Here is a 12,347-nt window from a genome sequence, read left to right on the forward strand (position 1 = left end):
TATTAGAAATTCGAATGGGAGAGTATTTGTTAGGTGCTTTGCTTTGCTACGCTTTTACAGAAAGCTCTCAATAAATGCTCTCTTCCCACAGATCAGGAGGGCGGTTAACACAATTTGACACAGTCACAGCTCTGGGAGAAATTCCACTGACACCCAGGGGACTGTTTAAGCTATGTGGCTTAACTCAACATGACTTGAAATAAGGAGGCCTTGGAGAGAGTTTTCCATTAGAGATAATTCAGAAAATTTGCTGGATCATTGGTATTTTCTCCTGTGATATTTGGTTTGTGCTTTAGGTACCCTATTTTATTCAAAGTAGATTTCTTTAGTTAAATCATCACATTCTGAAATGACTTGAATTTCCAATAGCCAGGGATTCCATACACATTAATGGTTAGTAGGAAGTAGCCACAAATTAAATGGTGCATGAAGGTTCTGCTTCATGCTTTGCTTCAGAAAGATTATCATAGAAAACCACTGAACCGAATGCCTTTAATACATTTGTTTTTGTGTTCTTGGCACTTAGGACAATCCTGAAACTATGTATAGGAATTTAACAACTAATTAGTAAATGTATTTTCAATATATGGACATCAATATATATGTATTTATTTTAAATCTCATTGTTTCTTTTTTGAGATGGGGTCTTACTGCAATGCTCAGATTAGCCTCCTTGTCTCAAGTGGTCCTCCTGCCTTAGCCTTCTGAGTAGCTGGGACTACTAGCATACCTGGCTACAAAGTCCCCATCTCCTGACAGCAGTTTTATTGCTATACCTGGGGAGAGAGAATAAACCGTGCAAATACCTCTTCTCGTTGACACCACAGACACATGATAGCTCTGCTCTGGCCTGGAGACTGCACACTTCCTAATGTGTTCTTTGAACAGATGAGCAACCGAATTACTATTTTATTTTTGACAAAAAATAAAACTGATGCTTTCTCCGTGGATCTTATCAAACTCTCTGAGCAGTGCTTCCTCCTGCCTTTGGGCTCAACTCTATTTCAACTCCACTGGTGTGAAGGGTGGGAGACCAGAGAACAACAAAGGACAACAAGGGAATGACAAGGGACATATCTTAAATAGAATTTATCCATGTTAGAAGACAAAACAGAACAGCTCTTTCTCTTAAAACCAGTAATCCACTAATAATGCAAATAATTTAAAATAATACATTTATATTTTCCAACACAGGAATAATTATTTGATATGATATCAGCAATAGCAATGATGAGAACATTTGTTGAGTATTTATTACTTCTAAGGACTGTACTACATTTTTCGCATGTAATTCTCATAAAAAACTCAGGTGGAAGAAACTGATATTTCCTTCTCTTATTTATAGACAAGGAAAATGAGGCAGATTTCAGTTAAATAAATTATACACAAAAATATACACATAGAGTCTGCCAAAAAAAATACACACTTCAGGAAAAGAAAAATGTATTTCCTCAACACGTTCAGGGGACCCTAGAGGATGTTGTATATCACAGAAAACCCACTACACTGCCAGCCCTTAGAGAAGAAATTGAAAATGCACGTGCAGCAATCTCAATGACCAAGCTGCAGTTCACCATACTAATAAATGTTTGGAAACTAATGGCCACCACTTTGAGCACCTCTTGTAATTGTAGAGGCCAAAGTTAACTTGTATTAATCTCATGATGTCTCAATAAATTTAATATTAAAATATTTATACAAGTTTTTCTTTTCCTGACGTGAGCATACATTTTTGGTGGATTCTGTATTTGTGTGTGCGCGCATGCACGTGTGTGTGTGTGTGTGTGTGTGTATAAAACTAGTGTCAAAGCAACAAAATAAATACTGTCAAAGGAACAAATTCAAGTTCTTCTTCATTATATGGGCATTTCTCACAGTGTGACCTTGGATCATCTGCCCCAGAAATAACTGGGGTGCTTGGTAAAAATAAATCTTCCTTGTGTTATTCAGAGCAACTAATTATCAGAGTCTTAAGCACAGGGTTACATTTTTAAAATTCAGGCACAGCATTAATATGAGTACCATACTTTGATGACCAGTTTTGGAGCAACATGAATTTCAGAGCAACTTACTGGTAAACAAACAAAATTGAATTAAGTAATTCTTGGTTTTTTAAAACTGCACAGTCAATATAGATCACATTTAAATGAAACATTGAAATATTCCCCTACCCCCAAATTCCTCAGCTATTGAAATCATTTTAAAAAAGAACTTGAGCCAGGCATAGTGGTGCACATCTATAATCCTAGCTCTGGGGAGGCTGAAGCAGGAGGATTGCCATGAGTGCAAGCCAGCCTGGGCTACATAGTGAGTGCAAGGCCAGGCTGAGCTACATGGAAAGACCCTGGAGAGAGAGAGGGTGGGGACCAGAAGGGAGAGAGGGAGATAAAAGGAGAGAGAGGGAGGAGAGAGAGGGAGAGGAAGGGGGAGGGGGAGGGAGAGAGGGAGAGAGGGAGAGAGAGGGCTTGGACTGTTTGATTTCTGATTTGATAATACAAATGTAACTGCTTTGGGCCAGGGTTAGAAGATAGACCTCTGTGCTTCTGTTTCTCTTATATGGGCCTTAGTTTACCAGCCACAATACGTAAGTATCTGGCTAAGTGAAATTTTATGAAAATATAGAATTGATTAAATGCCAATTATAAATATTTTCTCTTTTTAAAAAAGAGAATCACTGTAAGATTTCTTTAAAAAGCCATTTTCTTTAAGTAGGAATATTTGGATAAATATCCAACAATCTAATACGTAATGGGATGTTTAAAACATTTATACTCTCTGATCCAGTAATGGCATTTCCAAAACTTTTGGCTAAGTAAGCCAAGATATAGATTAAGATTTACTTTAAAAATGTTCAAAGAACTATTATCTATAGTAAGAAATAGGGGAGAAGCTTAAATGATCAACAAGGAAAGAATGGCTAAATAATTTTGTGATATTTAAAATATATTTCTATGATACCATTAGAACACCACATCGCCCTAGAATCCTATATCACATATGGGAAAATGCTTATTAAGAATGTTGAATGGACAATACAGAAAGAAACTAATACATTTAGTCCTGATTCTCATCTGGCACATTATAGTAGGATCTATAGGTGCCCCTGGCTTACGACGATCTAATTGCTGAGTTTTCAGCTTGACAATGATGTACAAATGTACTTATATAACTCTTCTCATTTTCACTTTCAGTACATATTTTGTAAATTACATGCGATATTCCACACTCACAGTATTATAAAGTAGGCTTGGTGATAGATGATTTTGGTTATTGTAGGCTAGCATAAGTGTTCTGAGCATGTTTAATGTAGGATAAGCTAAGGTATGATATTTGGTAATTTAGCTGGATTAAATACATTTTTGACATAATATTTTCAATTTATGTGAGGTTTAAGAAATAATCCATCATAAATGGAAGAGCATCTGTACATGGCAATAAAAACATTAGAAACATTCAACATCTGTGACCAATTTTGTCAAATCCTTATATATATATCCCTATAGTATGTATGTTTGTATGTCTAAATATATTTTTGGTGTGTGCATGTTTCCAAGAGTTTTGCCAGAAATAAATCAACTTATTTTAGAGAAAGCTGTTGTTGTTTTTTTTGTACTAGAAATCGAACTCAGGTCCTTGAGCTTGTGAGGCAGGCGGCTACACCACTGAGCTAAATCCCCAGCAAATCTACTTATTTTAATGATGGCTATTCCTGGATGCTGTGATGCCAGATTATTTATGTTTTATAACAAGTAATTTTCTGGAGTTTCCAATTTTTCTAAAATTAATATGTGTTTAGCTTATAGTTAGAAAAACATATGTCATTAAAAATCATTCAATGAGAAGCTACTTTTGGAAATATATTTATGATGCAAAGTGCAGTACATCTGCAATATGCTCTTTGCTGACAAAGAGGCCTCCGAAGCAAGCTCACCAGTGTTCACACAGACAGTAAAATTGGCCACAATTGTGCTGTCAGAGGAGCTCCAAGCTCAGATGCTGCAATTATGAGCTTGGGTACATAAGGACATGTTGGAAGTGGCAGGCAGTGCTGGCTTCCTCCAAAATAATGGTCAAGCAAATGTGTGCTTTTGCCAAAAGAGGAAAGTAACATGGCTATAACTGGATATTGTAAAAAAGCAGTCAAAGGATCCTTAAGTAAATATATCACATAAGTCTCCTTGCAGCACATTTTTCTTCCTGGGATCCATGTCAGGCTCACAGACATGAAGGCAGCCAGAACACTGTTATCTGTTTACCTCTCATTTATTTTTATAACTGTACACACTAGCAACAGGAAAAAAATGTTTCTTTAAGAGAAATAAAATTGGAAAATAACTCCAAGTTTTTGAAAAACCTTACCAAAGAAAAACTTCAACTTATGAAGTAGTTGTAAAACCTATCCTCATTTAAACTTCATTTTCCATTGAAAGGATGCATTTATTGGAGCCTTGAGACTTGGCCTCTACTCTGGGTTCTTCCAATAGCTTTTGTGCCTTCGAGACATTTCTTAGTCTCTCTACATCTTGTTTCTGCATCTGGCAATGCAGACAAGATTGAGCTCTATAGAGTTCTAGGAGGCTGGATGAGAAAAAGCAACCAAAGTGCACAGCATATTCTCAGACATCTTGCAAATTCCTAGTAACTTGAACCCTTTTCCTGCCTGCCATGTAAGTAAGATGATTTCATGCATCTCAAAAGTATTTCAAGCAATACAGGAAAATATTTAATGAGTATGTGATGAAAAAAATACAAATATGTTATATCTCTCAGGCTGCAATAATAACTAGTATCTTCTTAAATAACTAAATTTTAGAAAATCCTTTATTGTCCTGGGCAGTATTTTTCAGATGAAGGTACTCACTGATAAACAAAAAACAGTCTATTTCTTTTCTGCAGAGCTAGCTATGTTTGAATACAGACCCATCTTTTCAGAGTTACAGGTATTTATTTTGTAAAATATTGAGGCAAACCTCTCAGAAGTTTCTCCCCACCCAATGGCAATGAACATATTTCAACATCTGTTTTGCTTCATTGTAGGCTCTATATTTGGTAAGATTATAAAGTAAAAATGAGTTTAACATTAACAGATATTATTTAAAAACAACAAAACTCTACACAGAATGATACTGAAAATTCTGCACTTGTTACTCTAATAAAAACACATAAATGTCCAAAGAGAAATAGTTATCTATTAGGTCTTCCATCTCTTACTAAATAATAGAATTCATTGTTATAACTCTACTCAAAACCATCTCTGATCTTAATTAATATAATATTAAAAACCTTTCACCAGTTGGGGACTATATGAACCTTAGGAGATACTTTTAGCCATTATGATTAATCATTTCACAATTTTTATGTGGCTGCTTTTATTTAAAGAAGAGTGACCATTTACGGAATTCTTTATGGTTGTTCCTTGTTGAAAGGAACGGTATACATGCCAACGTACATTCAACTTGCAAACTAAACATTCAATAAAATTGTTCAACAATCTAGGATTGTGGTCATTTTTACATTTTCACATACTGATATCTATCTAGATAAAGGGAGCCTATTTTATTTTTTGTCAGAACTCTACAACAAAATATTTCTAAAACTCAGATATTCTATCAGTTTAAGTATGTACATGTGTGTGCATATATGTTCATTACAGTATGAGAATCTAATTGGTTTTGTAAAAGCTAGTACAATTATAAGCCATAGTCCGGTATTAAATATTTTGTCTGTGAACAACTAATAGCCACACACATATACAACCCATGTACCACTATGATAGGGTTATGTTATATTGTTGATCTCATTTGATCATAACAGGAACCACAGTCTATTTGAAATAAATGCTTCTGCCATGAAACTATGCTGGTTGGTGACTGTGAAAGCAGTTGATCTGTAGAAATACCTATCTACAGCCTTGCTAGCTAAGCTAACTGGTGACATACACCATGCAATGCTTATAAATTTGTAGAATGCCTTTCCACTAAAAGGTACACAATAAAGTGCTGATTTTTAGGAGATATGTTCATATTTTTAGTGTTTTTGGACAGTATTTAATGTGAAAGAAGCCCATGTTTATTCAGTGAAATCTTAAGCAATAAGAGGCTCTGCCTATGGTCACTCAAGGCTAAAGTCAACTTTAATATTCTACAGCCTCAGTAATGGCCACTTCAGGAAACAGGGTTAGGACGGATGATTTGGATTGAATACAATAACTTCTCATGGTGATGAAATTTTCTGTACAATTGTTTATTGGACTTTTAAAAAATAAAAATAGAATGCATGCCTCAAATTTTATTGATCAAAGAGTTCCTTGATTGTACAATAGGCTCTTAATGAGAAAGGACAACTGGCTGAATAGGTGGTCCAGGCCAGTTTCTCCAACCTGCTCTTCTCTCCAGTGTTGTCACTTGAACTTTGTTGCTCTCTAGAAATAATCCTGACTTCACACAGGAGCAAATTTAGGAGCTCAGAATCACAGTGGTCTGCCATGGTCACATTGCACTTATGTTCCCTCTCTGATTAATAGCTTCTACCTTCATACCATGTGTCTGCCTGCCTTCCCTGAGAGTCCAGTTCACAGAACTACTTTGGAAATGGGCTGGAGTAGCTCTCTTCCCATGCCATCTATGAATGCAAACTGCTGTGTAGACCTTCCTGTGGGTCACATGAGCTAGTGGAGCGATAGCCAATCTTAATGAATAATATATTTTTATTATTAAAAAGTGCAAGTACCACTGTTATGTATATTTAGTTTTAATAAGTTATGGTGTGTTCTTACACTATTATGCCAAATATTTTCTTCTTTATGAAGTATGCTAAAAATATAAATTTTGAGAGAATGAGAAAAAATACAATATTTTTTTCTATACTCCAATAAGTTGCCATGACCATACGCTAGCATATTTCTAAAAATTACCTGCCCTAAGATTGTTATATTTTTCCCCAAAAACCAGTGAGTCGATGACACTGCAAATAGACACAAGATCAGAAAATAGACACAAGAAACAAAGAGACTTAGAAGGCAGATTCAAATACATAATTCTAATAATTTCAATAAAATTTCTGTCAAAATATAACTGACAAATGTACATATATGATAGATGCTGCTGTCTTCTTTTTTACAGGTTTGTATTTGTAAAATTTAACTACCTACTTGACAAGTGTACATATGATATATAAAATTTTATATGTAACACAAAGAAATAAATTGAGTAGGAAGAATGTAATAAATAGTCCTAGGATATTATCTGGGAATAATATAAATTTGCACGCTCACCTTGTATAAAAATAAATTCTAAAAGGACTAAAGATAAACTTAAAAATGAATCCACAAATAAAGAAAATATAGGTAAGCATTTATCTACTCTTAGGATAGGAAAAAAATCCTGAAATTATAAAAGCAAATAAGTTTGAAGAAAAATGACTAGATATGACTATAAAATCAATGAAAAAAGTAAAAGAAGAACTAAAAACTAGACTATATAATTACAATGAATGTAAAATAAAGTGGCTCATATAGCTATTATTCGTAGAACTTTGTGAACAGCAAGAAAAACTATAAAACGTGATAGGAAAACAGCTAAGAGGCAAATAGAAAATCCACAGAAGAGATACTGCTAACAAATATATGAAAAACAAGTTCATTCACAGTGGTAGTCCAAAAATGTTAGGCAAAACAATTTTAAAATATTAGTTTAATCTAATATATAAATTAAAATGTTTAATTATAAAAATTCTGGTGGTAGTGCAGTAAAATGAGAACACTTGGGGTGTGACCTCACATAACTTCCATAAAAATATGTTGTAATATACATTAAGAGTCTTAAAATATTTATGACCATTTACATAGTTATTTTGCTAAGGAAATAATCAGAGATAAGCCCAGGTATTAGGCCAAGTCAGGTCAGCTCAAAGATGCTCCTTGCTGATATTTTTAACCACTAGGAAAAATTAGAAGCAACCAAAATGTTCAAAAATAGGCAAATATTTAATTGGTGAAATATTTTCAAGTTAGAATATTATACCTGTAAATCTATAACTAAATTTTCTTTCAAATAATAATAACATACAGGGAAATGGTTACAGTAAATAACAAAATGTAAACAGCTAGAATAAAACTGTAAGAAAATACCTAAGAACTAGCAGTGATTATTTGGGGAAGTGCTGAGATGATGAGTGATTTGTTTTTGTATTCTTATCTTTTCCACATTTTTAAAAACCTAGAGTACCATGAACTGCTTTTATAGTACAAAATCATTTTGATAAAAGAAAATATATAGAGGCCATTGAGCCTTGAATGTAAATAGTTTGCAGATGATAAGAATTTTAAGATTAATGTTTTCTGATTCAATAAATTATAAAGAAATTTTCAGCAAGAGTGTAATTAGAATCTGTGATACATATACACATATATACCATATTATATTTCGTATTTGACTTGTGGGCCAACTATTGTTATGCCATTCCTTATTGTAAAAGTTGTATTTAGGCAGTTTCCCGTAAGGCTGGTTGTCTGAGAGAGAACAACAGGGCAACAGAGATATAGGTTTTGGCAGCCAGCAGCTTGGCTTAGAAACCTCTCTCACTGACAGTGTGGGTAGGTGATTCTATCACTGCAGGCCTCAGCCTGACTCGACAAATGCAACTCTTCTCCCTTGTATGGGTGCCTGATCAATCGCCTTTCCTAGTAAGAGAATAATGACTGAATATAATCACTCCTCTCCAACTGAAATGAAGTGATAGTATGGGAAGGACAGAGCAAGATCCAGAAATACACAAATACCCAAGTGGTGCTCTTGCCACTGCACTCCCAGCACAGCAATGTACACAACACAGTCCCGGCTCCTAAGCCACAGGGTCCTTAGTGACCGTCATTAGATCATCAGCAGAGTCATATTCTCTAATCACATTATAATTAAAAATGTCAAAGATCTGCCTGCTCTTCTTTTGGATGAGGGTGTAAATGAGGTGACTACAAGGAGGTTTATTCAACACAAAAAACTCTGTAAACTCTGTTGATATTTGGAAAATGAATTACTAGATGCTTCATGGCAGCAAAATCTCTATTTCTTAAAAAAATTTTCAGTGTCTTTTCCTCTAGAAATAGATAAATAATAGACTTGCTAAAGGAAAAATAAGTCAAGGTTTGAAAGAAATATATTTTATGATATAAGGTATTTCCATATTTTAATAAAATGAAATATAATAGCACTTCTCCATAAGTGAATTCTTCATGAATAGATTGTTAAGAAGAAACCGAATTGGCTGTTACTACTTGTTCTGGTAACACCTTGTTGATCTCAAGACTGAACTCTCTCCACCCATAAGCAGTCTCTACACACGGCATACTTCTCATTTTCACAGCAGAACACAATGACTGAATAAAAATGTGTTCATTTCTTCATGACTTTATTCCTCTAAAAAGATTTGCTATCGCACAGTACACTCTTTTATGAATTTCTGATACTAGTAAATTATTTTACAGTATTCCTAAAATTTTATTTTTGTAGATTTTTCTCCCTATCTTTCTTGAATTATTATTTAGCAAATATCATACTGTAGATTTTTTTTTTTCATTTTAGAGATAGACAATATGAAGTGAAGTCATGTTATTTTCAAAATCAGCGTTGGTTGATATGATTGAAAACACCAACTTGTCTTAGTTACTTTTCTCATTGCTGGGACAAAATACCTGATACCCACAAGTTAAAGGAGGAAAAGTTTATTTCAGCTCACAATTTGTAGAGGTTCCGGTCCATAGTCGGCTGGTTCCAAGGCAAGGCAGCATGGCAAAGGGGCATCGCAGAGGAGAAACAGTCCATGGCCATTGTAGGGCAGGCAGTAGGAGGAAGGGGAAGCCAGCTGAAGTGGAAGCAGCAGCTGTGAGCCTCCCTCCCATTCAGGCTACAAGCCTTTTGGTTGGTGCCACCCACACCTAAGGTGGACCTTCCCACTGTCCACACCCAGAACTATGCTAAACCAATCAGTGGACTAATTTAGGTATCATGCACCCTTAATCCATATTTACACACCCTAAATCTAGCTACCTCTGAAAAGCCCCACCTATGAGCACATGAGGCTTTGAGGAGAAATCTAGATAAGCCAAAACACAACTTGAGTCTTGAAGATTAAAACAGATACTAAATGACTCTTCCTCTAGCTAGGAATCATATTCTCCAGATTCTCTAGAAGGGGCCACGGGTCACAGTGAAGTATTGTGTGTGAGGGCTGAATTAATAAATGCTTACTGAATAAATGAATGGATTCAAGAATAGACAAATCAGCAAAGCAAAGGAAATTTTGTTCTTTCCTATCATTTAATACACAAAGAGAATTTAACCAAAGACAGAAATCAGAATCTCCTCTTACGTTTCCTATATAACAACTCTGGGTTTTATCTCAAGTAAATAGAGAACTAAAGCTGAATTTCAAGCACGAGTAAAACCAAACACGGTGCTACCTCAGAGCTGTGGAAAAAGTCGTGAGTCCTCCCTTCTGCCTCCAACGCACAAGAAAATCTACAGGCCTCTGTCTTGTTGGCTCTGCTCTTCAGCACCAGTGCCCCGCGTTTCGGTCACACCTATCCTTTTGCTTTCCAACCTTGGGTTCACCGAGATGTTCTTTCCAATCTTTTTGTTCCTTTGATGAAGCTTGATTTGAATAAAACATTTGAGAAAGAGACTATTTTAGAATAAAAACTAAACACTAACTATCTGTTTTTGAAATGATACCTTGGCTCTTAAAAATAGAAAATCAGTCATGAAATGTTTGCCTACCAGCCAAATATGAAGTCAGAGTGCGCAGAGCTAGGCACCTCACAGAGCGAGGTGGCTGGAACATGAACAACTTAAGCAGCACCTGGCCTGACCAACATTTGTTAGGGAAGTACTAGGAAAATACATTTCTTCTTTTTTCACATTAATGTGTAATATTTTCAACTAAAAAAGTTAATTTGTGTACATACTAAAAATTCCCAAAATTCAAAACGGTAACTACTGAGTACCCCTCCACCAAGCCTCTAGCCACTTTCTCTCCTAAGCTAGCAACTTTTGTCATCATTTGACTGAATATTCCTTGACAAGAAATATATTTATCTATGTACAATCTTTGTATTTTTACATAAAATGGAACACTGTGCATTAACTTCATCTAAGAACACACCTGCACTAAATTAAAGATGCAGCCATTCAATAGAATAACTTTCTGCTGTAAAAAAGAATGAGTTTTCAGATCCTTTGGAAAAATCATAGAAGCACTACATGACCCAGCAACTCCATTAAGTAGACATTCAAGAGAAATGAAAATAGATGCCCACATTAAAACTTTTGCATAAAATGTTCACTAAAGCATAACACAAAATAGCCATAAGCAACACAACCCAATTGTTCACCAACTCATGAAAAAATAAACAAAATATGTATACCCACAAAATGCAATAGTAATTGGCCATAAGAAAGAATAAAATCTGACACATGCTGACAACATGAATAAGCCCAGAAAACATTATCCTAGTGGAAGAAGCCAGTCACAAAAGACTACATATTACATGAAATATTCAGATTAGGGACACCTAGAGAGAAGTAAAATACATTAGTGACTACTTATGGCTATGCTGGAAGTGCAGATGAAGGGGAGGGAGGTGGGGGGTGATAGCTTCAGGGCAGGGGTTTCTTCAAGTAGTAAAAGCATTCTAAAATCAACTGTGGTGATGCTTGCGCAACTATGTAAATATGCTAAAAATCAGTGAACTGTACATTTCCTATAGGTGAATGGTATGGCATTAACTTATATCTCAACAAAACTGTTAAAAAACATCCCAGAAGCTTTTTCATGTATCAATATATTGTCAGGTGAAAAATGCAAATTGAAGAACAACAGTAAATGCTTAGATTATGCTTTCTTTTGTGCAAAAGGAGAGTATGCACAGAATTTATATCCTCAATGTGTTTTTTTTGGCATAAGCTCTAAGGAGATGCAAAGAAAGCTAATGAAAATTGAGCCCTGTTAGTATGGTTATCATCTTTTCAAATTATAAAAACAGTAAACTGCACCTGGAGGCAGCTCCACGCCAGCATACTAGTGACCTTCCTCATAGACACATACTATTCCACTATTACACATGGACTGCTCAGCCAGCCCTGTAGTGATAGACATTTGGGTTTCTTCTAGTCTTCTGGTACAAACACTGCTGTGGAACATTTTTGTACATATATGTTTGCATCTAAACACAAGTACACAGGTAAACTTAAAAAACAGATGTGCTTAAAAAGAAAAAACGGAAACAAAGTCTTTGTAAATAGGGAGGGGTGGAGGGGTTGAAGGGAGGGCAGGGGAATGGGGGAAAAAAAACC

The 12,347-nt window shown here is 35.2% G+C and overlaps 1 protein-coding gene across 3 annotated transcripts in view; it reads right to left on the reverse strand.

Moving 5' to 3' along the window:
- Positions 1-12,347, reverse strand: part of LOC101715566 (3',5'-cyclic-AMP phosphodiesterase 4D) — a 276,516-nt gene that overhangs the window by 240,110 nt on the left and 24,059 nt on the right. Inside the window, exon 1 of one of the 3 annotated variants that reach the window (XM_087189422.1) lies at positions 10,457-12,312. The exons of 1 other annotated variant lie outside the window; for it this stretch is intronic. Coding sequence is in view for 1 of the 2 variants with exons in the window: in XM_087189420.1 (XP_087045546.1) it covers positions 9,733-9,824 (92 nt within the window). In the remaining variant the exon portion in view is untranslated. Of the gene's footprint in view, positions 1-9,732; positions 10,386-10,456; positions 12,313-12,347 lie in introns of those variants that run through there. One more of the 3 variants, XM_087189420.1, reaches the window with a different exon arrangement.

This window comes from Heterocephalus glaber, unplaced genomic scaffold (assembly GCF_053883595.1).
Source record: "Heterocephalus glaber isolate CG9 unplaced genomic scaffold, H.glaber_assembly_v1.0 deba00001538, whole genome shotgun sequence".
Lineage (NCBI taxonomy): Eukaryota > Metazoa > Chordata > Mammalia > Rodentia > Bathyergidae > Heterocephalus > Heterocephalus glaber.